This window comes from Rattus rattus, chromosome 15 (genome assembly GCF_011064425.1).
Source record: "Rattus rattus isolate New Zealand chromosome 15, Rrattus_CSIRO_v1, whole genome shotgun sequence".
In the NCBI taxonomy this organism is placed as follows: domain Eukaryota; kingdom Metazoa; phylum Chordata; class Mammalia; order Rodentia; family Muridae; genus Rattus; species Rattus rattus.
The window spans coordinates 31,291,735-31,318,019 of NC_046168.1; the positions used below are offsets into that span (position 1 = coordinate 31,291,735).

General features: G+C 47.3%; 1 protein-coding gene across 1 annotated transcript in view; it reads right to left on the reverse strand.

Moving 5' to 3' along the window:
- Lama3 (laminin subunit alpha 3) overlaps nucleotides 1–26,285 on the reverse strand; it is a 228,620-nt gene that overhangs the window by 184,962 nt on the left and 17,373 nt on the right. The window contains exon 2 of the mRNA XM_032885613.1: nucleotides 18,832–18,984. Coding sequence (XP_032741504.1) covers nucleotides 18,832–18,984 — 153 coding nt within the window. The remainder of the gene's footprint in view (nucleotides 1–18,831; nucleotides 18,985–26,285) is intronic.

The window sequence follows — 26,285 nt, forward strand, 5'->3', positions numbered from 1 at the left end:
AGAGCAGGGAGGTCCTTGTGCCCACGGATGTCCAGAGAAACCAGGAATACTAAGCACATAAGTCTTCCGATGGGAAAGATGAAAACCCTGTCCTTCCATCCAGAGAGCTAAGAGTTGGAAGTGGTTAGCAGCCTGGCCATCTGTGTGATCCATTGGGCCAGGCCATATCCAGCTCCCACAACCAGGATGGGAGATAGGTAGTAATCTAAATGACTCTTAGAGCTGGAGGCTCCCCTAAGCTTCCACAAGCAGGACCAGAGATGAAAAATAGCCCAAATGGCCTTTATGTCATCTGAATGACCGAGACCAAGCCAGACCCTTAGGCCCTTACACTAGTACAGGCAGCATATCTGTAGAACCCCTCCTCTGGAGGAAAAGAAGCCCTGAGTTGAGTTTCAGAGTGACTGTACCTCCTCGTACAAAGAGAAAAGCGTCACTCCAGAAAGCTTTTCTCCAAGCTATGCTGGACTTAAACACATCAGGAATAACCACCTGTTCTTAGACTCCCTGAAGTGTGATCCAGCCTGATGAAGTCAATCTGCACCGAGTTTTTGTCTTATCTCTTTCTGTGGTTTGCTTCCCTGTAGGACACCTGCAGAAAACCCCTCAGAACCTCACTTCCCCCTCAACTCAAACCGACCCCAACTGAAGCCCCAAGATGTCTGCTGACTCTACTCAACCTTCAGACTTTGCCTTGTTCTCTGATTCAATGTCTGCTTCTTGTGCTTCAAAGAGTGCTGTGCGAAATCCAAAAAAAGTCACAAAACAATTAAATATTCACCTGGAGAATGTGGGGTGTGTTGGGTTATCCTGCCCCCCCACCCCCAAACTGCAGCAGAAGCATTAGGTACCTACAGTCTTAAGCCAGGACACAGGCTGCTCTTATTTGGGTGAGGGCAATGGTGGTAGGCAGCCAGGACTTAGGGATCCTGTTTATTTGGCATAAAACAAGCCACTTCCACTGTAATAAGGAGATCCTAGGGGACAGCTGAACAGTACCTGTGTCCTGGATGCTCCCACCTGGCTGTCCTGGAGTTTGTAAGGCCTTCTTCATGGCAGGACAATGTGTAGGAAAAGTGTAAGGAAGCTCTGGGGTAGGAAAGGTCATAGCAAAATGGGAGGCAGAAGAAGTGGGGCTATGCCCAGCTGAGCCTTGGTCAGAAGTTGAGTTTTGTTGCCTGGAATCCAGCTGTGGGACTTTCTACTTAGGAAGGAGACCAGAGAGTAGAAAAGAGCCAAAGAGGTGGGCAGGGTAGCTAGACAGACCCACCACATAGGATGTGGGAGAGATGGGGAACTGGAGCCAGCAGCCGGGGATAATTAGCTCCAGGCACCCCAGTGGGTGTAGGAGCAGCTTTTAATCTCCCGGCTCATTGGCTGAGAAAGGGGCTGAGTGGGAAGAAACCTTGTCTGTCTAGCAAGCAGCATAGAGCAAACCCAACTCAGCCCCATTACCCAGGGAGTGAGCTCTGCATCTGAGGACGGGTAAACATTAACGAGTAGCTAGGCATTCTGCAAAAGAGTCTGGGCCTATTGTGAGCTATTGAACCCCAAAAATTTCATTGCCCCAGACATCCACATTAGGGCCTTATCCCCTCACTCTTCTTGGGTCAAACTCAGCCCTCTGCCTATCTTCTTATGGGTGCCGTGTTTGTTGCTGTACCCCAAACGCTCTAGGCAAGAAAGGATTTCTCCTAAAACTCAATGTTGGTGTATGCCACCCCCTTGCAAGCATGGCATATAAGGCTCTCAGAGTTACTGCAGGGGCCCTGTGCTTTTGAGGCTTAGAGGAAAATCCTTATTCAGGAGATGCCTATTTAGAAAATGCAATACCAGTTCTAAAGACTTGGTATAACTTTTGGTGTAGGACATTTATACTTGAATATGTTTTATAGCCAGGCAACACTATATTTAATTCCCATATTTAATATGGGAATGTGGAAATGTCATCTCACTGATGGCCACACAAATGTCAACCCTGGAAACTTCAAACCCATGAATTAAGAATCCTATGGATGAACATGGATGGGGTCTTAATAATGTTACCCACGCACACCAGACTAGATACAATAGCACATTTACACGCATCCAAAGCAATGCATTGGACAACATTCCATGGTTTAAAGAAAGTGTGTCATATGTGCAGAGACTGTTGGATCAGGAACCAGACTCTGTGACCTCTGAAGAAATTGATCTGTAAGGACCACTTTAATCTCTATTTGGTTATGAATAGATTCAAAAAAGAACTGGGAAGGTGGAACAAAATGTTTCTTTTATTTCTGATGAGGCTAAAGGTAGAGAGGGTGGGAGTTGAGGCCCTTGGTAGAGTCCTCAGATAGCCCCTGGCTGTGAAGGGTGTGCTCGCCAGGGACGGGTGTGGATACTTACCATCTCTTCAGACACAGACCTTCTCCTGCTGCTTCTAGAACAGAATCATTTTAGAGAAAAATACCTGGGAAGCAGTTCAAAAGCTACCCAAAAAAACAATCAACTTAAAGAGAGATGTGCTGGTGGGATAGCTCAGTGGGCGAGGGTACCAGCCACCAAGCCTGCAGCCTTAGTTTGCTCCCTGGAACCTCCGTGGTGTAGAAAAAGAACTTACATAAGGCATCCTCATGCATAGTCACACTTACATACCAAATACACACTAATACATACTAACCAGCGCTTCTCAGCCTTCCTAACGCTGGACCTGTCCATGAAATTATTTCGCTGCTACTTCATAACTGCAACCGTGCTACTGTTATGAATCATAATATAAATATCTGCTACACAGGATATCTGATATGTGACCCCCCCCCCAAAAGGGTTGTAACCTACAGGCTACGAACCACTGCTAAGCACGCAACCAACTCCATTTTTAAAAAGAAAAAGAGAAAGCTGAATGGAAATAGCTTCTTTATCCCCTGAAGACTGTAAAAGGAAATGTTTGACCTGGCACATTCCTCGTAAAGACATTCCACTCAATGTTGGCTCCTCTGCGGCAACCCACTTGCACAGAAGCAAGCCAACGACAAGCTCCAGTCAGCCAACAGCTCAAGTGTTACCCTGCACTCACACCGTGCTTCCTAAGGTAACTCAGAAACGCTCCCTGCTGCTGCTCACGCAGTTTTTCTACACGAAGACCTGACCAAGCAAAACAGCAAGTGCACTTTACAAATGCATCAACAGACCCGTTTGTTAAGGGGAGCCATCAGCGTGAAGACACCAGGATTCCCTACCCAGGGCTCGAAGGTGCTGATGATGAAGTGGCCAGAACAAAGCTGGGGTCAGGGCCAGCACTGAGAAGCGCTGAGAAGGTGAGCAGAGGGAGCGAGTGGAATGAACGGTCAGAATGCCTTGTCCTCATTACTTTGTGTAGATCCCTGGGGGCCAGGACCCCAGAGGCTGGGCAGAGGGACCTGTGGAGGCTGTAAAGAAGGGAACTGTGTCTACAACTAAGACTTGCTCACTTGGAAGTTGGAACTCTTATGCTGCAGTCATAGTAACCAATAAGGATAAACTGAGCAGCCCAGGCGAGAAGCCAGACCAACCTATTCCAAATGTGCTTGGCTCTCTGTGTCCATGGCTCCACATCTGCAGATTCAATCAGCCATTATTAAAACTATCAAATCTTGGGGGAACGGTGCCTCTGTACTGAGCATGTACAAACAATAGAGCTGTGTATTCAACTTTTATAAAGCCGTGCTGGGCATTACAGAGCCAGTCCCCAGAACGAACATGCATAGGTTATATGCACTCCCACTCCTATGCTCCCCGTTCTACTCTGCCTACCTCACACCCTTTACAGAGCCGCAGTCTGGATTTCAGCTGCCCAAACCCTCCTGGGTCTGACCATTTACATACATCCCTAACCAGGACAAGCAGGGAGTCCCCCAGCTCTGGCTGCTTTTGCTTTCCCCATCCATGTCTCTGGGAGCTCCATACATAGTGGTAGCAGTTGATGAGAGGACGGTGTGAGCCTGCTTAGCATGGAGGACTGTGAGAGACAAGGGGACATGGGGGGGGGATGTGAACGCTCTAGCTGGCTGCACTGTGCTGCTGCAGGTCAACCAGGAGCTGCACCATCTCTTTACAGTACCACATGTATACACTCAGCAGCTTGGCTCCCACTCTGTGGCATCATTTAAATGGCGTGTGAATGGCCCTTTATTGTACATTGAGATTGTCTCCAGTTTTTACTATCACAAACACTGCTAGAATAAATATCCTAGATCAAACACTTTAGTATTTATCTCAATTATTTCTGCAGCTAAATCCCTAAAAGTGGCCATTCTGTGCCAAGGATGATAAGCCTTTTAAAGACTACATGTTTGGGAAGACGCTCCGTCTGCACCGAGTCCCCGAACTGTGGGGTGAGCTGTGTTTATAACCATTCGGCTCATTTGAGGAGGTAGTCTCCTTACCTCTATCGCCCAGTGCTTTACACTGCTCAGAGAGCACTCGCATATACACACAGGACTCGAGCCATCGGCAGTGAGTCCTCCCTTCTCCAGGAGCATCACTAGCCCCCTAGACACCCTGACCCCAGCCAGCTCCAGCTTTATGCCTCAGGGCAACCTCCAGGCACTCCCACACACCCAACATTAGCACAGTAGCCTGGACTCTTCCTAAAACCATGGTAACTTTCCTTCTCTAATCCCAGCACTGGGGAGGCTGAGACAAAGAAGATTGGGAGTTCAAGGCCAGCCTGAGCTACACTGTGAGTTCTAGGCCAGCCTAGGTATGACCCCATCTCAAAAGGAGGAAAGGTAAGCTCGCAAGGTGACTCAGTGGCAACAGCAACTTGGCTCCAATCCTAATGAGCTGAATTTGGTCACCAGGATCGTGTGGTAGCAGGACAGGACTGACCCACGATTGTTTTCTGACCGTGACACACCCACACACACCCACACACACACACACACACACACACACCCACACACACACACACACACACACACACACACACACACACACACACCCACACACACACCCACACACACACACACACCCACACACACACCCCCACACACACACACACACACACACCCACACACACACACCCACACAGACACACACACACACACCCCCACACACACACACACACACACACACACACACACACACACACACACACACACACACACACACACACACACACACACACACACACACACACACACATACACACACACACACACACATACACACACACCTACACACACACACATACACACACATACACACATGTGCGCACACACACGCACACACGCCAAAAAAGCAAAAATATAATTTAAAATATGTTTAAAGAGGAGAGGCAGTAAGGGGAGGGAAGGAGAGGAAGAGGAAAGGGGGTGGGGAGGGGAGAAGACAATAACTTCTTCATAGGAGAGGGCAGGACCACGCTGCAGAAATGGAGGAAAGCAGGCCAAAAGTCATACAGGCCATGAGAGGGATATAGAACTACTTCTTTTGCTAGTTTCAAACGCATTGTTGCTTTGGTTTTTCTGTTGCCATGATTTTAAAAAAAAAAAAAACAATAAAAATGTAACTAATAGGGAAAGCATAAAATCTGTTAATCAGAGCTCTAGGCTTCAGTGTGGCCATTCTGTGTGGAAACTCAGTGAGTTTTGCTACTGGGCAAGTGTTTAAGTGGCTTCCTTAAGCCTACTGTGTGATAATTTTACTTATGAGTTAGTTAGAATGAAGTGATTTTATTTGAAAAAGTAAATGTGAAAAGCCTGCATTTCCTTCCTTGCCGACCACCCCCCCCAACACACACAGTTGTGTGTACGTGTGTCCTCTCGATTACGCAGAAGTAGGATTTGCTCTTTTAATGGCACAGAGAATGCAGTTTTCCTTGGGTTTTCTCTTCTCTGTGTGAACTGTAATCGTAGCATTTGCAGCCTTGTAAGATGTGGGCTGACTCCGTGGCCAGGGGCCTTCCCTCCTGGTGCCACACCCTGGACCACAGGCTTCCCAGGTACTACTACACCCTAGCTTTCACCTTTCCTCAGCAGAAAAATCCTGACTTCACAATGGCCTTGTCCTCGAAGGGACCAAATGCAGACCCCTAACTGTGGGTGAGGCAGGACCTTCTGGGAAGTCACCAAGGAGATCACAGTGGCCTCCAGTGACCACTTTATCACTTCAGCTTCTCGGTGTAGGACTGAGAGAATTCCAGAAGGAAGTGCTTCATTCCGGAGCACTGCTTCTTCTTCCTAGCCCAGACTTTACCCGTGCTGCCTACTCACAGCCCCTGAGCCCCTGAGCGTTTGGACAGAAAACATATTTAGTCCATTTTCTGTTGTATCTTATTTTTGTAGTGCTAGTTATAGGAACCACTGTGGTGGTTTGAATGGGAATGGTCCTGTAGACTGTTTATTTGCTTGGCCGATGGTGAGTGGCACTGTTAAGAGGTTGGATGGAGGGAGTGTGTCACTGTGGGGGGCGGGCTTTGGGGTCTCATGCTCAAATGATATCCAGTGTGGCTCACAGTCTCTTCAGTTGCCTTTAGATCAAGATGTAGAACTCTCAGCTCCTTTCCAGTACTACGTCTGCCTATATGCGGCCATGACGATAATGGGCTGAACCTCTGAAACTGTAAGCCAACCCCAGTTAAATGTTTTCTTTATAAGAGTTGCTGTGGTCATGGTGCCTATTCACAACAATAAAAAAACCCTAAGACAGAGACCTTTTCAATCAAGTAATCTGTGACTGTAGAAAGACATGTCATCAAATAGAAAATAGATAAAGAAGTGCTGGAATTTATAGTTGTGTGGAAAGCATCTAGACTCCGAAGGGCTCCTAAGTCTTGGCCTTTATTAATTTAATAATTGCCCTTTATTCTGAAAACACTGGCCAGAAAATGCTATTCAAGGTGTGCCTGATGGTGAGTTCCCGTCTCTACTTCCCGCTGGAAGCCATGAGGATCTGGTAGTTGGACTCTAGAAAGATGGCCGAGTTCTCATCTCACCATTTGGGATTCTGACCTTTAGACAACTGCAAAATCAGGTGAGCCGAGGGCAGAATCAGTGGGCGATCAGTTAAGAGACTGGTGAACTCACTGTGGAAAGATATCAAGAGTCAATTCAAGATAGCACAGCAACGTCGGAAAGAAGCCAGACCCCAGGGACCATAAGCAGCGAGCCATGGCTGAGGATACAACTCTTTGCATTCTGTGCACAGCGCTCGGGCTCCAACCCCCACCACACCTGTAATCCCAGCACTCAGAAGGTGGAGGCAGCTGGATTCAAACTCATTCTCGGCTGCATAAACAGCTCCAGCCTCCTCAGCCTGGGAGGAAGGCACCGGGGTGTACTACATGGCAGTAGGTGGTGGGGTGTTTGCCTAGCACCTCTGAGGTCCTACACTCCATTCTGAGGACCAAAGAACGGCAGTATTTACAAGTGTGGCTGAGGACAGAGAATAGAGAAACCTGGGGCACTGACAGCCGTGCTGGGACACTGGCCCTCAGAAGCTGCCATTGATCGTATTTGCTCTTCTCTGTGGCAGAAATGCCCCCTCTGTGGGCAATTTCATAGCATATTTATCAACAGCAAGGTGTTCCAAATATGATCTATGCTTTCTAATTTTGTTGAAGCTACATAATTCTTAAAAGATGTCACAAAGACCCAGCATCATTAGTGGAACCAACCCTCCAATTGCAGAGCAAAATCGGGCCTCCCCTTCCCGTGTCCAGAGATTCAACTCGCAGCAACCTGCTTTTTCTACTGTTTCTGCACCGAGAAAGTGACACCTGATCCAGAGTCACCTTCGTTCACTCTGCACAAACTCAGCAAAGGTTTATTGAGCATCTATTCTAGGCTAACCATTGGGCAAGATGCTAGGCCAGGAAAGAGCACAGTGGAGCAATGGCGTCCCTGGCTTCCTGAAGCCATATTCTGGACAGTTTATAAGGAACCCAGAAAGATGAGGTGGAAACAGAGGCCATTGATCTTCAGGTGACGCAGGGTCCAGCTTGGCTTCTTCAGACTGACCTCATCTGTCAAAATATCTGCGGCAACCTCAATTCTCAAATCTTCGAACTGAAGAGAGACTCATACGTTAACCCAGGCTTCCCTCTCCCACAACAGACTCCAGACTGACAAAGAATGGCTTGGATTCATTCACCCAAGTCTCACAAAAGTTGAGAAGGACAAAAGAAAAGAATCCTAGATGCTATGTCCATGTTGATCCACTCTCCCTCGCTTGGGCCCTGTACCCACATCGAACCTTTGTGGTTTGTGCTGCTCATAGAACAGGACCCGGGACTTGGTTTTCCTTAGAAGTTGTTATAATACTATTTCTTTGTTCTTTTGGAAAATACTTTTAATTCTTTGAAAATTTTATACAGTGTATTTTGGCCATTTCATCTGTTCTCCACCAATTCCTCCAAAGTCAACCCTCCCTTCACTGTCTGCCTAACTTTGTGCCCTCTTTTTTAAAAAAAAAAAAAATCAAGTCTAATTAATGCTGCCTGTATACTCTAGAGCCTGGGGCCATCTACTTGAAGCACAGTTAACCTACTAGGTCCTTTACTCTTAAAAAAAGGAAAACAGACTCTCCATCTCTAAGTATCAATCAACTGTCACTAGCTCTCCTCAGCTGGAGGTGGGACCCCTCTTAATCGTAGCTTCTTAGATAACTTTGGTAGGGACAGGGTGCACATGTGGAGACCAAAGACTGGCACTGGGTGTTTTCCTGTACCACTTCACTGCCTTGTGTGGTGGTTTGAATGTGCTTGACCCAGGGAGTAGCACTTTAGGAGGCGTGGCCTTGTTGGAGGAAATGTGTCACTGGGGGTGTGGGCTTTGAGTCCCTTCTCCTAGCCTTGTGGGTGTCATTCTGCTCCTGGCTTCCACTGGATAAAGATGTAGAACTCTCAGCTCCTCCTGCACCATGCCTGCCTGGATGCTGCCATGCTCCTACCTTGATGATAGTGGACTGAACCTCTGAACCTGTAAGCCAGCCCCAGTGAAATGTTACCCTTACAAGAGTTGCCTTGGTCATGGTGTCTACTCACAGCAGTAAAAACCACACTAAGATAGCTTGAGACAAGATCCTTTATTAAAACAGAAGCCTACTGTTTTCACTAGGCTGGCAAGCCAGTATAGCTGTGCCTGATTGCAGTTTCGTTGTTTGTTTCGTTTTGTTTTGTTTTAATTCCAGTTCTGAATATTAAAACTCATGCTCTCATACCTGTAGAGCAAGAGCTCTTGCCCACTAAGCCATTTCCCAGACCCACATCCTTTGCCTGCTTTTAAATGTGATCACATTGTCTCGTGTGAACATTTGGAAAAGGTTCAGGGCCTTGGGCCCCCTTTATTCCGAATCAGTTTGTGTCCTCTCTAAAGTATGAGATGAAGACTTGGATAGACATTTTATTTATGAGTTGGTCTCAAGAATCACACTGAGAGGAAAGCTAATAGCTCATGTGCTATGATGCTTCGGCTCAGCCTAGGGAGTGGCACTACTGGGAGGTGTAGCCCTGTTGGAGTAGGTGTGTCACTGTGGGCGTGGGCTTAAGACCCTCATCCTAGCTGCCTGGAAGTCTGCCTTCTACTAGCAGATAAAGATGTAGAACTCTCAGCTCTGCTTATACCTTGCCTCCCTGGATGCTGCCATATTCTGGTCTTGATGATAATGGACTGGACCTCTGAACCTGTACGCCAGCCTGAATTAAAAGCTGTCCTCATAGGAGTTGCCTTCATCATAGTGTCTCTTCACAGCAATGGAAACCCTAAGACAATAGTTTTAGTACGAATGGGTAGAGAAATGCTTTAAATGCCTTCCTCAAGTGAATTTCCAGAAAACAAGGACATCTTGCTCCCGGTGGTTTCTAGACACTCTCTCATCCCAGCGAAGAGTCAATTGTTGACGACATCCAAGCTCCCTTTGTTTCAGGGGCATGGAGGGCCAACGCCTCATGTCTTCTACATATTTCCTTTGACCCCAGCCTAGAGGAGGGTACAGGCGAGTGAGTGTCAGGAGTTCATGGAGAAAGCCCATGATGTTACCTTCCTATTTCTCACAGACATGTCCACCAGGGTGTCCAGAAGAAGCAAGTGTCCCCGAGCCCCCAAGATTCTGCTTGCAATAGCCCAACACCACATTTCACTTTAAACTTTAAAACAAACTGACCGTAGTTGGCCAGACAACACAAAGCTTCCCGTAAGATACAACCCGAAACCTATGATTAACACACAACGGGACAGACTTGTAGAACCCCAGGAAACACCACAATACAGAACTGCCCAGGAAGTGTCGGCTTGGGAGGACAAAGCTGCCCTTCACAATCAGACCTGCAAGTACTGACTTAGAAAAACAAAACAAGCAAACAAAAAACACAGTTAAAAAAAAAAAACAGCAACCAATGGGGAGAATGAGCTGGATATAATCCAGATATGTTCTGTGAACAGATGCCAATATAAAATTGTCAAGAGAATTTAAAATATTGTTTAAACAAAACATACACACATGGTGGTGGGGGAAGAATGGATGACCAATTAGTCCAGAGGGAGACAAAGAAATCAGCGTTGACCTAAAACATAAGCTGTCAAACTGTGTTGGTTTGTATATGCTTGGCCCAGGAAGTGGCACTATTAGGAGGTGTAGCCTGTTGGAGGTGTGTCACTGTGGGTGTGGGCTTTAAGACCCTCACCCTAGCTGCCTGGAATTCAGTCTTTCACTAGCAGCCTCCGATGAAGATGTAGAACTCTCAGCTCCTCCTGCACCATGCCTGCCTGGATGCTGCCATGCTCTCACCTTGATGATAATGGACTGCACCTCTGAACCTATGAGCCAACCTCAATTAAATGTTGTATTTTATAAGACTTGCCTTGGTCATGGTGTCTGTTCACAGCAGCAAAACCCTAACTAAGACACAAACCGACCTTAGTTCATCTCGGTCAAACTTCACAAGTTAAGAGAAGGCCATTTGGCTGTGATAAGCCAGTGGCCGTTTTATTTTCCAATCACACATCAGAACTCACACTGCCCTAGCACTTAGATATTAACATGACCTTTAAATGGTGGAATCCAGCCTCTTGATGGCACTTTGATGGCTAAGAAAACATCGTATCAATGGGGCATAAAATAGGACTCATACAGCACACACTTCCTGAAACACCCTATGGCTCCAACATAAAGGAGAAAGGAAAAATGTTCAGCTTGATATAATTTGTTACTTTTCCATATCTTAAGCTTTTCCGAGAATTGCCTCCGTTGACAAATGAGGAAACTGAGGCACAGAGCAGCTCAGTGCCACACAGCAGGAGAGCAGGACATGAAGCACAGGCCAGGGAAGGCTGACTATAGGCCACGCAGCTCCCACAGTACAGAGCTGCTCCTGGCCAACCAAAAGTTAGGAGGACGTGCAGCCTTCATGGAACGTGCACTCCATGACTGGCGTCGGCCCGACACCTGCAAACCTCTAACTTGTTGCTATGTTGTTTTCGTAAGTGTCTTAATTAGGGTTTCTTTAGTACATCAAAGGGGAGCTTTAAAAGGCAGGTCTTTTTAAAAGGGCCTTTTAAACAACAGGTATGGTTATGTCGGTGAGAATCATTTTGATAGGTTAAAATTCCTCCTGAGAGAAAGCCTCAGGTAAAAAGTGAAGAGGCATGGAGCCCATGGAAGGACATTAGCACAGTGTGGATAAAGCCCCAAGTTCAATTCCCAGGGCCTCAAAAGACATGGTTGCACTGGCATCTGGATGGTTTGTATTTGCACTGACGTGTGGATGGTTTGCACTGGTGTGTGGATGATTTGCACTGGTGTGTGGATGGTTTGCACTGGTGCATGGATGGCTTGCACTGGAGTGTGGATGGTTCTCACTGACCTGTGGATGGCTTACACTGGCGTGTGGATGGTTTGCGTTTGCATGTGGATGATTTGCACTGGTGTGTGGATGGTTTTCCACCAGTGTGTGGATGGTTTGCACTGACCTGTGGATGGCTTGCACTGAGGTGTGGATGGTTTGCACTGGTGTGTGGATGGTTTGCACTGGTGTGTGGATGGTTTTCAACCAGTGTGTGGATGGTTTGCACTGACCTGTGGATGGCTTGCACTGGGGTTTGGAAGATTTGTACTTGTACTGCTGTGTGGATGGCTTGCACTGGCGTGTGGATAGCTTACACTGGCATTTGGAAGATTTGTACTTGCACTGGAGAGTGGATGGCTTGCACTGGTATGTGGATGGTTTTGCACTGGTGTGTGTATGACTTGCATTGGTGTGTGGATGGCTTGAACTGGTGTGTGGATGCCTTGCACTGACATGTGGATGGCTTGCACTAGTATGTGTTTGTACTGGTGTGTGGATAGTTTGCACTAACAGGTAGATGCTTGCACTGGCGTGTGGATGGCTTGACTGGTGTGTGGATGGCTTGCACTGGTATGTGGATGGCTTGCACTGGAGTGTGGATGGTTTGCACTAGAGTGTGGATGGCTTGCACTGTTGTGTGGATGGTTTGCACTGGTGTGTGGATGGCTTGACTGGTGTGTGGATGGCTTGACTGGTGTGTGGATGGTTTGCACTGGTGTGTGGATGGTTTGCACTGGAGTGTGAATGGCTTGCACTGGTGCATGGATGGCTTGCACTGGTGTGTGGACGGCTTGCACCATCGGGTGGATTTTTACTTTTACTGGTATGTGGATGGCTTGCCTGGCATGTGGATGTTTTCGCTGGAGTGTGGATGTTTTGCACTGGTGTGTCGATGGCTTGCACTTGCATGTCGATGGCTCACACTTGCATTTGGATGGCTTGTACTGGCGTGTGGATGGCTCACAGTGGTTTGTGGATGGTTTGTACTTGCACTGGTGTGTGGATGGCTTGCACTGGTGCATGGATGGCTTGCACTGGTGTGTGGATGGCTCACACTGGTTTGTGGATGGTTTGTACTTGCACTGGTGTGTGGATGGCTTGCACTCGAGTGTCAATGACTCACACTGGTGTTTGCATGACTTACACTGCTGTGTGGCTGTAGCCCTAGCTTTGGGAGGCTAAGGCAGTTGGATTGAGGTCTAGGCTCTCTGGACCACATACTCAGATGTTTCCTAAACATAGACACAGTGCACAAACCCTGGTCACTACTGATGGAATCTGAGTAAATGCTTCAGGAAAGCTAATTCACAACTGAGTCAGGGTCACGGCTTTTGGACCCATGATGGATCTGTCCGTGACTAAATCACATGCAAACCAATGGTGAGGTACTGTCAGGAGAGGCCCCACCCCGCTTACCACAACACACGGAGGCCCTTCTACCATAAAACTAGGCCCAACCTGAATGAAGATAACATTTCAGAAACCTCAGGAAAATACCTTCCGATTTTCAGGGCGCAGTATACATCTTTAGTTACTTCTAGCAGTATTTCTTGGGTGAGCTGTGCACACAACAGGAACAAAAGCACGTTGACTAGCACATCGCCGCTGTTAGTTTTTTGCACACGTGTTGATGAGACCTGACAGATTCGCACACCACAGCAGCTGCTCTCCTTACTCTCGCTGCTGGCTGCACAGGAGCCTGCTACTGAGAGCTGCTTTTCTTCGCACGTGGCATAGCTGTTTTTGACCTAGTAGTGGTCATGCTGCAGTTGTCTCCAGATGCCCCGGCCCCAGGTGGCAGCTAAGGTAATTCCTCTCTCTCTCTAGATCTGTCTATCTGGCCTTTTCACACAAGCGGGGGCACAGGACACATGGCCTCTTACTGGCTTCCGTCACCCACCGGGTGTTTTCTGGACTTGCCTGTGTGGCTTTCATCGGGATCTCATAACTCTTAGAGTTAGATAACAGCCCACTTGGTGACGCGATGCATCTGGCTCCCTCATTCACCGGCTGGTAGAGCTTCTAGCTGCTTCCACCTCTGAGCTGTTATGAGCAGTAGTGCAGTCACGACGGATGAGCAACGTTTCTGTGGACACACATACTCGTTTCTCTTGGGCACAAATTACAAGTGAGACCTCTGAGTCCTATGGTGACTATGTGCTAGATTTGTGAAGTTTCCAAAACGGCTACACCATTTTGCGTTTCTACAGACAGTGTCTATGGGTTCCAGACTCGTTAACACTGCTACTATCAAAGTCTTTATTATAACCGTCTAAGTCAGAATAAAGAGACTGAATAAAGTGAGTGAATAAAGAATTATAGTGGTAGTTAGGTTTTTAGATTTACTTTATTTTTAATTATGTGGGAAGAGGTATGTGCATGTTGGCACCAGTGATCACGGAGGCTAGAAAAGAGCTGCAGATCCCCTAAGCTGAGAACTGCTCTGGAGGAGCAATTCATGTTCCTAACTGACACCCCATCTCTCCTGCCAACACCCCATCTCTCCCGCTAACACCTCATCTCTCCTGCTAAGACTTATCTCTCCTGCTGACACCCCATCTCCCTGCTGACACCCCATCTCCCCACTCTCTTGCTAACACCCATCTCTCCTGTGAACACCCCATCTCCTGTGGACACCCTGTCTCCCCTGCTAACACCCCATCTCCCCACTCTCTTGCTAACACCCATCTCTCCTGTGAACACCCCATCTCCTGCGGACACCCTGTCTCCCCTGCTAACACCCCATCTCTCCTGCTGACACCCTGTCTCCTGCTGACACCCTGTCTCCCCTGCTAACACCCCATCTCTCCTGCAGACACCCCACCCCCCTGCTGACACCCCACTCTCTTGCTGACACCCATCTCTCCTGTGAACACTCCATCTCCTGCGGACACCCTGTCTCCCCTGCTAATACCCCATCTCTCCTGCTGACACCCTGTCTCCCTTGCCAACACCCCACCTCCCCTGACCTTTATCAGGTTTTGATTTGGATTTCCCTGACGACTGATGAGGCTGAGAGGCTGTTTTTGCAGACTTTCTGACCATTGTTATATCGTGTTTTATGGAGTGGCATCTACTATATTCAGTCCTTTTGCCTGTTAGTTACTGGACTCATGCTGCCGACCTGAAATCATCCTAATGTCTCATTCTTTCTCGGTCTTTAGGACACCACATCTCGCATTTGACTTCCTCCATCACCTGTGGCCCAGGCTAGGCTTCTTGATGGATTCCCCCCTTTGCTCTGGCTCCGCAGTGTTGGTGAGTGGCAGACTCAGTCCTTGGGTTTATTCTCTCCTGATTTTCATCCACTTTGGGAATTGAACACTGTCTAAATGCTCGTGATTCCTTACCATTGTCTCAGACAAAGGTTTGGGAGAAAGCACTCTGTGCCCCCAAATGCCCAATGCTTTGGACCCATTACTAACTGGGCAACAAGAAACTCACTCTGCTCCCCACATCAGTGGCACCAAGCAGGAGGCATTGATATCCAGTGAACGAAGCCAACTGGTGCAGCACTGCACAACTCTGAAAACGACTACGACTAGAACCATGGCTCACAAGGGCACATGGGACCTACACCACAGTGAAGATGCTCAGCTAAATAAGGTTTAAGTGGAGCCCAGTGTAATCTCTTAACATAATTATCCAAAGACCTAGAATACGGCAGAAAGTCCCCACCGCACCAGGGAAGGATCGTAACCGGGAAAGACGACAATGAATGACATAGCAGAATGATCTGAGAAATTCCTTCGGGTGATAGTCATAGACCGTTCCAATAAGTGAACATAAATACTCTGGACATAAAACCCTCCGAGAATAAACAAAACATACAACAAAGAACAAGTACCAGGGGAGTGAAAACACAGGAGGCGAAACCTGAGAGATAACAGAGGCAAACACAAAATAATCTGTGGGCTTGAAGACAGAACAGTGCAGATCGCCTCATCTGGAACAAATAGAGAAGAAGCCAACTGGAAAATATGAATGATTATGTCACCAGAGATTGGGGGATAGAGGTGAGAAGGTGGGAATAGAAAGGAAAAGGTGAGCCTTTGGAGGCTTTAGAGGCCGCTCAGTGGTTAGAACTGCTCTCTGCTCTTCCAGGGGACCCAAGTTTAGTTCCAAGCACACATGTCCTGTGTCTCACAACAACCTGTAACTCCAGCTCCTGAGGGGGGGGGGTCTGATCTCTGCAGACACGAGCATATATGTGGTAAATGCACCAACACACACACACACACACACACACACACACACACACACACACACTTTTTAAAGCTAACATTAGTTATCAGAATTCCAGAAGGAAACATGCTGAGAACTGCTCAATGAAACAATGGCTTGAACTATCCAGAGCTAAGAAAAATAAAGTATAAAAAATAAAAAAAATTGAAATATATCCAGAGCTGATGAAAAGCACAAACCAACAGCAGCTGTGGGGTAGGGGCCAAAACTAAATGAATCCATATTCAATGTCTACTCCTCGCCGAGACAGCATTCCAAACAGCAGCACTAGATGCAGTCTTCCAGTTGACATCTGAGTCAACAGTGGTGCTCATAATCCTAAGACATCATCCCCGAATCCTCTAGCTAATTCTACTTGCAGCCCACAGTGAAATCATGGCGGCTCTGTCATCTAAGCATAGCTGGTATCCAATCGCTCACCGCCATGGCTACTAACAGCATCTTTCTCATGGGTTATGGTAACTCTCTCCCATCCAGTTCCTTTTACAAACTCTACAGAGCTCTCCAAAGTGACTTTAAGGTACGTATCTGATCCTGGTCTCGCTTTCAAGCCAAAGCCATTGCTAAGGCTTGGGCATGTTTGCTCTTCTCTGACCTCTGGCCCCACTGCCACCTCCTCCTGGTTCAGTCCTCCTCCATGCAGCACTCACACAAGCTTATCGGCTGTGTAGCGCTGTTCCCTTTGTCTGGGTGACAGACAACTACACACATGACAAAGTCCTTCACGACTCTGCTCATGCTTCAAGACTCTGCTCCTGCCACACATTCTCAATAAACTCTGTTCTGAACTGAAGACAGGCTGCCAATTACAGTCCAGCTGTCTCTGAACCTCACAAAGCCCTTAATCTGCTCTGCTTTTCCAGGCCTCTGCTACTCATTTCAGCTCCAAGCACACTACCTGCGCTTACTGTGTATTATTTAGTGATATATCCCAAGTGCCTACTGGAGTGCAATAAATACATGTTAAAGGAATAGTATGAGCTCCCCCTCTTTAAAAGGTAGAATAAGCCAGGCATGGTGGCACTCCAGAGGCAGAGGCAGGTGGATTTCTGTGAGTTCAAGACCAGCCTGGTCTACAAAGCAAGTTTCAGGACAGCCAGGACTATTGCACAGAGAAATTCTGTCTTGAAAAACTAAACTAAACTAAACTAAACTAAACTAAACTGTAGAAAAGGCTGTATTCATTTTCTTCTTGGGCATAACAAAGTACCTTACGTTTAATGCCTTAAAATAACACGTTTATTATCAAACTACCACTTAGGAGTCAGCATGGCTGGGCCAAGTTCTCTGCTCAAGATGGAAAGTACAATCAAGCTGTTGGCTGGCTCTGCTCTTTGAGGGCTGTTGGCTGGAGGCTGCTCTCAGCTTCCAGAGCCTACTTTCAAATCCTTGCCTCTGGGTGTCTCCAGGCAAGTTCACAACCTGACAGCTTTCGCCTTCCTGGCTAGTAGGAAAATCTCTCATAGTCAAATGTCTTCTCTCAGAAGGGACAGTCCCATCGGAAACTCCTCTCATCAGAGAAAACCTCCCCATTTGAATCTAGCAGCTTATAGAACCATAAATGCATTCATAGAAATCACTGTTAGTCATCCAATGGAGTCACATCTATAATAGTCACAATGTCGCCTTTCTCAGGGGCCAGGGGATTGACCATATGTATGTAGCAAAGGCAGCCATCTTGGGGCCTTCATAGCTTACACAGAAGAATAGACCTAAGCTTGCCTTCCTGTAACCAGTTGGCCAAATAAGGCCCCAAATTATGGTATTCAATATCCCATGAATCAGGATTTCCAGGAAAGTGAATGCAACAAAAATGTAATTACCACACCCATATGTTTGACAGCACTATTCACAATAGCTCAAAGCTGGAAGTGAGCCAAGTGTCCGTCAATAGAAACATACAAAGGTGGATAAAAATACACGGAATTCTATTCATTTGGCCTGGGAGAGGGGGGAAATGCTGACATATAGTACAAACTTAGGTTAATGGTCATAAGTTAGCCATAAAAAGGCAAATATTATATGAGTCACTTACATGACATCCCTACAGACATTGGTCCCAGAAAATAGCACAGTGGATGTCCAGAGTGAGGGAGACAAGGGAATAGGTGTGGGGATGAAGACTCTGGAAGGTGGTGATGGTGTTTGCACAACAATCTATCAAATGCCACTGAACAACACACTTCAGATGGCAAGCACAATACATCTTATATTTGCATTATGCCACAATTAAAATAACAATAAAAACACTCTTACAATGCAACTATTCACAATTATAGACTTGTGAGGGTTCATGTATGTGTATGCATGTAGGTATATGGGTGAGGGTGTGTATACACATATGTGCTCTTGTGTGTGGAGGTCAGAGGTCAACACTGGAGCTGTTCCTTAATCACTCTCTATCTTATATTTTGAGACCATGTCTCTCGCTGGATCTGGAGCTGGCTGAGAAGGCAGGCTGGCCAGCAAAGCCCAGGGATTCTCTGCTTCCACCTCCATAGCACTGGGATTACAGCCACCATTCCTGGCTTCTTAATGTAGATTCTAGGGGACTAAACTCAGGTTCTCACATTTGTGCAGCAAGTACTTAACCAACTGAGCCAGGACAAGGCTGAGGATCTGCCTGTGACTTATGCTGGCCTGGGCCTTACAGGGAGCAAATCTACGTCGTGGACTGAAAACAATGAATGGATTAAACTAAAGTATGTGTTTGACTGTCAGAAGTCATGGAAACAGAGATCCAAACCAATACCCTCGGGCCAACCAAAAGCAGCACTCACCTGACCCAGATCCAAGGTGAGGTTGACTTTGTTGTACTGTGTGCCGGAGGAGAGAGGCGGGCTCTGCCACCAGCGTTCAGACCCATCAATCGCGTGGATGGCCGGATGTGCCTTCCTGGAATCCTCAGAATTGCAGTAGTCGCAGAACTGGCCCTGGTGAGAAGAAAAGGTCTTCTAAATCTTTTCAAGGAATGTCTTAGCATCAGTTTAGCAGAAGAAACAGCCCAAGCAGGCCATCCTGTGTTAGTTAGAGATGGCTGTTGCACTCCTGCCTGGCAATGCCCTCATAGAAGCCACTCTCCACTTAGTCTGAAGCCAGGTCCGCTGTTTGTAGTCAGGTTACTGTTTTCTTTTATGTCTGCTTTCCTCGACCTACACAACTCTTTACAAAGAACCTTCCAAATCGGGGGATGCAAGGATATATTCTCCTTCACACGCTCACTGAAGTCTTCGTAGTCCATTCTCTCCCATGATCCCAGTAGAGACGCACATGCACAAATGAACACGGAGAAAGCCATAGCATACAGCAGGTGCCTCTGCAGAATACAGAATGTTGTCGCAGCCGAAGGCTGAGTACACAGTCCACAGTGGAAAAGACGACACTTGCGCTGCTGTGAGAGTGGTCTCCTGTAAACAGTCTTTAGCTTCAAACAAGAGAGTGTTCCAAATAGAACCACCAACCTGAGGCAAAAATGAGGGCCAGTCCGTCTACACTGACTGAAGTACTGAGATAAGACACCATAGATCAACGGGAGGGCAGGGCTGGCTGGAGGGCGGCAGTGAGAAGCAGTTACAGCAGTTGGCAAGCTGTAGTCTGTTTCCCAGGGGGCGCCTGGTGTTCCAGTGGCCAACCCCCAACTTGACAGACTGATTGTTTTGATTCTGGTTTTGTTCTCCTTCATTCTTTTCAACACAAAAGACCAACCCTGTTGGTCTTCCTTGTGTTTGGATAATATGTTAACTTGGTCAAAGGTCTATGGTTCCCGACCAGGGATGGACCGCATAGACTCACAGAGGAAGTTATCCTGAAGTCTAAGTAGCATGAAGGAGGAGAGGGGAAGGGAGCAAAACTGCACTTGCCACCTCTTCAGAGGTATGCTGCAGCCAATGGGTGGTGATTCTGCCATTTTCAATGATTCCCAAGGTAAACTCAGCCCTGGTGTGTCACCAGATGTCCTTGTGTACAACAGGGGTCTTTGGTGGCTTACAGCTGCACCGTCCTGTGTGCTGAGTCATGTGTTTAGATGTTTATCTTCTAATATTAAATACATTTCTAGAACTCGCCTTGGGGATATGAGGCTAGAGATTGTGTGTGGCTTGCTCTGCAGCCTGTCACTTCAGCCTACACATATACAGTGCGTGCACGAGTGTGTAGGCCACAGAACAACCCTAGGCAATTGGTTTTCTCTACCTTTATGTAGATTCCAGGAATCAAACCCAGGCTGCCAGACTTGAGCAGTAAGGTACCTCCTCGTGGGGAAGAATTTCTACTGTCAATTTAAGCCTCCACATTTTGGAGTAATATCATCATCATCATCACCACCACCACCATTATCACCATCATCACCATCATCATCATCATCATCATCATCATCACCACCACCACCACCATCATCACCATCATCACCATCATCATATCATCATCATCAGGATTAGTAATTGAACAGGAAACAAAATATCCCTGAATTTCCAAACATATACCAAACCCTTCCACAGCATCAAAAGAAGTGCGAATAGTTCAACAGGAAAAGGGGCAGAAATGGGAACAGGACTCTCACAGAAGAAATGCTTGGTAATAGGTCACCACCGGTAGCAGTTCTAGCAGGCTGCAAGCAATAGTACGTCACACACACTCAGCCTGCCCAGCCTTAAAACGTGGTGACATTAAGTACTAAAGGGTATCCTGAGAGTGTGAGTTACTGAGCGTGTGAGTGAGTTAGTAAGGGTGTGAACTGGGGTCAAGCCTTGGGCAGCTGCTTTGGTATCGCTACGACAGTAAGTTCACACTTAGAACAGAGCAGGCAGTGCAGCCCCTGAGCTCATAACTTGGAAGGAACAGCTCGCTCGTATCCCATGGCATCACATGTCAGGATCTGCATTGCAGCCTGTTCATAAGAGTAAACTCCTGAGACTAACCTGTGCAGATACAGGAAAGCAGGACATTCAAGAGTGGTGTGGTCACATCATGGGTGGCTGTATAAACCATGAAACAGACATGTTCAACGAGACGTCTGCATATCGAAGTACAACATTCTTAGGGGGATATATACGGATGTAACAAAATGCTTTTTCTAATAAGCCAGTGGGAATGGGGACCCAGGCCTGTAATCCGGGGCTCTGGAGGCTGTGGCACAAGCATCGTGAGTTTGAGGCCACCCTGGGCTGCCCAATGAGACCCTGACTCAAGAAGGAGAACAAAACAGAAGGAAGGAAATGAGGGAAACAAGTAATAATAAAGAACTCAGGATGGTGGTTTCCTGGAGACGGGAGACGTGGAAATGGGGGCCCATGCTGCCACACAGGTTACTGTTTAGGCTCTACCTTTGGTTTTGGTAGCAAGCTCATGCATGTTGACTGTGCTATTAAACTATCATACACACAGTGTGGGGAGAGCCACACACATAAATACAATATAATTAATCCCTGTTTTAAAAGAAAGGAGAGGGACTGTTCAGATAAGTAGCCATGTAGTACAGTGCTTCGGCCTAGGAGGCCCCCAGGAGATAAACCCACAGTCACGAAACGCTGCTTCAGCAGTGGCGTCTCCCTCCTCAGGATGGCAATCCAGTTTCTGCTAGCACCCAACACTCTTGGTTGTCTGAGGCTAAATAGCCTCTGGTAGGTCATGCTCTACATTGACATAAAACAATCACTAACGATCCCGATTCCAGCAGTACCCCCAACAGAACTTTGTGGGTTGTTTGTTTGTTTGTTTGGACATTGATTCCTTTGCTCAATTCATTTAAAATGCTCAAAAATCTAAACCATTGGAAGCTGGAGTAAGATCAGAGAGATAAGGCTAATGGTTAGATCTGCCTTTGAAAGAAGTTGCTGAGAGACCGGAGAAGCCATTTGATCACCACACTTCCCTAGACAACACTAGAAGCAAGATGACACGAGCATGTGTGAGACTTGAAGCACAGAGCCACAACATACTGGCTTGGTATCCACAGCACTCCGGGGTTTGTAACAAAGCACATGAACCCCGAATGTGGGAAAACGGAGGGAACGAGAGTTGCAGGGCCTTCCCTGAAGCCACACGGCCTGGACGTGCTGGGACCAGGGTCTGCACAGAGCTCTGGAGATGTCGCACACAGCCCAAGACTGCGCACTCCTTCCCTGACTGAACCATCTGCAGCTCCATCAAAGAAGTCTGTCTCCGAGCTGGATGGAATGTGGGGCGGTGCTGAAGAGCAATTAAGCTGTTTTCCAAGTACCTGCCACCACCAGATGTGCACAGAGAGGAGACCTGCCTGGCAGCATTTACACGTTCACCCTCATATCAGGCACAGAAAGCCTGGCAAGAAGAACATGTAACCACACTCATCCATCAACAGCCCGTCACGTGCCATGCACACACACTGCCAGGGCTCTACTCCAACCCATCATTCTCCAAGACTCTGGAAGCTCCAGTGTCTCCAGGGCCCAAAACTAAGATAAGTGGAGAATATTTTGCAGTGAGACGATTCCAAGTCTAAGACTCCCCCCTTTGCAAAGATCCTGTTCCCTTTGAGAGGCACCAAAGCACACAGGAGTGGTTACAATTGTTAAGGCAAGCACTTAGAGTCATTTTCCTAAATGTTTGCATAGTGTGGAGTGAGGGGTGACTTCGCAGCACAGAGTACATGATGTACAGTACAGTATGATGTACTCTGTACAGTACATACTGTGGCTCTGCACAATTCACACACAGCACCCGGGGCTGGGATATTACCTCCCAGCTATGCCAGGCTCCTGGATATAGAGATTTGAATAACAGTGAAAACAAGGGGCTCACAGTTGGTTCTAAATACTTAAGGAAAACTTTAAAAAAAATAAACAAGTACATGCAAAAGTATAATTCAAAAGCTTTGTGCATGTAGTCCCAATTCCAGGCAAGGTGGAGGCGTGGCTCTTTCTAGGTCATTTCAGAGGTCTATATTTTGGAGTAAAACAGGTATGTCAGCGAGCTTTCTTACAGCTGTGACAAAATACCAGAGAAAAACCATTGTCGCTCGCCATTTTGGTGGTCTCAGTCCATGGTCACCTGGTCCCAACTCTTTGGGCCTGAGACAAGGAGGAGTGGAGCACGTGAATGCAAGAGTGAAAGCTGATCACCTCTTGGTCACCAGGAAGCCAAGAGGCATGGCAGGGAGAGAGAAATGGCTGGGAACGAGATGAATCCTTATGAATGTGATTGACAACTTGACTGGTTCTATCTCCTAGGCAACAAGACTGTGGGTGTGTCTGAGGTGCAATTGCACACTGTTATTGGGGTGGTGTTTGTAGTTCACATGGATTGTCACCTGTGGTAGAGTGGGCCTTCAGTGACACAGCTTCCCTGGTCATGTAAGTGGCTCCTTACCCATACTCTTACAACTCCAGCAAACTCATTGGTTCATTACCATAAACTTTAGGAATATGACTGCTTGGTCTGTCATCAGTTCCTGTCTGAGGTGAACAGACAATTGTGTCTCGTCTCCTCAGGAAATCATATTCTCTAACTGTTCCATGAGCCAGGCTCTTAGACTGGATTAAAAAGGAGAAAGCAAGCTGAGGGCCAGCACTCATCTCTCTGCACTTCATGTTTGCCACCATGCTTTCTCTCCTCACCATGATGTTGTACCCTCAAACTAAAGCAAAAGTAAGCCCTCCTTCACTCTCTCCAGGCTCTGTTTGTTTGTTTGTTTGTTTGTTTGGTATTTTGTAACTGCACCAAGAAAAGCAACTAGTACAATCTGTTCCTAAGAGCACAACCCTAAGAACCTGTCCGTCAGTGTCAGCAGAGTCCTAAACCAGGAACATCACCTCTGTATAGCCCACCATGACCTAACCATCTCCCTAGAATCCATCGGCTGGCAGCAAACCTCTATCTCACGCCTTCAGAGGGATTTTAGATCTAACCATAGCAGGTGGGGGTTCACATCCTGACCCTTGCAATACTGTGGAACGTTAACGGGTTTGCTTAGCCCCTATAAGCTTTGCTTCCCTTTTATTTAAGCTTGTTAGTCCTGCCAATCTTGTGCTGTGCTTATCAGGGTTAGATGTGGTTCCATACACGAAGCACTTGCTAGGTACATGAGCACACCACCATGGGAACCAATTGAGTACTCACTGAAAATGCAGACTCAAGCATCCTGCACGGGCCTTACAGAACCAACATCTCAGGTGAGAGCAAAGACCAGAATTGTTCAAATGCACTGCCAATCATTTTTCTGCTAATGAGTCTGAAAAGCACAGAAGTAACATGACTGATGCACAGGTACACTAGGAACATCTGACGGCCGTGGTCACAGAGCCACTGCATTGGTAACGGTAAGGCAGTAGGAAGCATCTATAAGCCAGGTGGACACCTTGTGCTTTATGCAGACATAGTTTGCATTCCTAGATAAAAGTGGAAGGTAGAGACAATCACTGGGTAGTTGAGATACAAAGAGAAGGAACCGTCTGTTCAAGTCGGGGAGCCAAACGAGGAACCCAGGAAGGGTTGGCTCAGGCTGGGCACTGGAGAAGGGGAGAAAAGAGAAGACAACAGGATACAGGATGTCTGGGGTTGATACCTCGCCGTCTGCCATGGGGGAGGGGGGCATGCATTTGGGATGAGGCATCAGCTAACTGGCAATAGATTTCCTGACTGAGCGTCCTTAGGGGTCTATGCCGAGATACTTTGCCCGTCTTCCCTCTCAGCCTCCTTGGAGTTATTGCAGCATACACCCTCCCTGCTTCCCCATGCTCTCTCTCTTCCCAGTGCATGAACCCATTTAACTTGCTTTGGTCCTAATCCATAACCTCCCTGCGCTGTGCTGAGCCCACTATGCCTGTCTTCCCTCCTACAGCTTATGGAGAAGCCATCTGTGTTCCACATGCTGTATCCCATCTCTATGGCCGGTTCACAACCTTTACATAAACACCTGTACCTCCCTCGCACTTGCTATTTCTTCATTGGCTTAGACGCTACTGCTGCCCCAGGGCCTTTACACATGCTATTCTTTCTCCAAGGAACACACTGAATGCAACATCAGACTCCTTTCAGGGAGATTTCCCCTAGTAAGGAGTACATATGTTGCACTCTCTTACGTATCTGTGACCTATTCAATCACTAACCACTTAGATTTCTAAGAACTATGATAATTCTTGGATTGTAAATGTCCTGAGGTCATTGGGTACCTGACACAAGGCAAGCATTCATTCTCCATTGACATAATTAATAAGTTAACTGACATGCACTACTCAGCTACATGTTAATTTGTAGTTTAGTGATAGTTTCCATTTGGGATGGACTAGATCTTACAGATGTCCAGTTGCTAAGGTCACCTATTAGAGTGTGCAGTCTAACTACTTTGGACCTGCTTTCTCTGCCACTGTGCAAACCTTCCTGTCCCACCTCTTGTGCCTCCCCAGAGGCCTCTCCTCTCCTCTCCTCTCCTCTCCTCTCCTCTCCTCTCCTCTCCTCTCCTCTCTACTGGCTGCTCTGGCCAGGAAGTGCCTCTCACACTCACCCCAGATCTCCCTGGTCCCCATGACCTCTCAGGTGCTAACTTCCTGTTGTGGTTTAAATGGCTCCCACTGGCTCATAGAGCGTAACAAGGTGTGGCCTTGTTAGGGGAAGTATGTCACTGGAGGTGGGCTTTGAGGTTTCAGATACTCAAGTCAGGCCCAGTGTCTCATTCTCTTCCTGCTGCCTAAGGATCCAGATGTAGAACTCTCAGTTTCTCCAGCACCATGCCTGCCTGCATGCTGTCATGCTTTCCACCGTGATGATAATGGACTGACCCTCTGAACTGTAAGCCAGCCCCAATTAAATGTTTTTCTTTATAAGAGTTGCCACAGTCATGGTGGTCTCTTCACAGTAATGGAAGCCCAAACTACGACATTTTCCTTACTTATTAAGGCCAAATCAGAATGGAAAGAGAAACAAACAAAAACACAGTTGGTTATTTCCTGGTTACAACACACCTTTTCTGTTTAGTTCTTTTTTTAGTCAAAAAAGGTTTCCTGGGCCTGGGCACTTGCTGCCCCAAACCTGGGTCCTTCTTTGTTATCGCTCGGCTGGAAGCCCTGATTGGATCTGCCTGGTAGGCTACTTGCTGGGCTGGACCTCCAACCCTTGGCCGGCTTGGAGCCTGACACCGTCCTTGGGGACAGTCAGACTCCTCCCTGCTCCATCTCCAGTTTCTACTCCAATCTTATAAAATACTCTTTTCTGATTTACGTTCCCATTGTCTCCAGTCCCTCAATGCTCCCACTCATCCTGC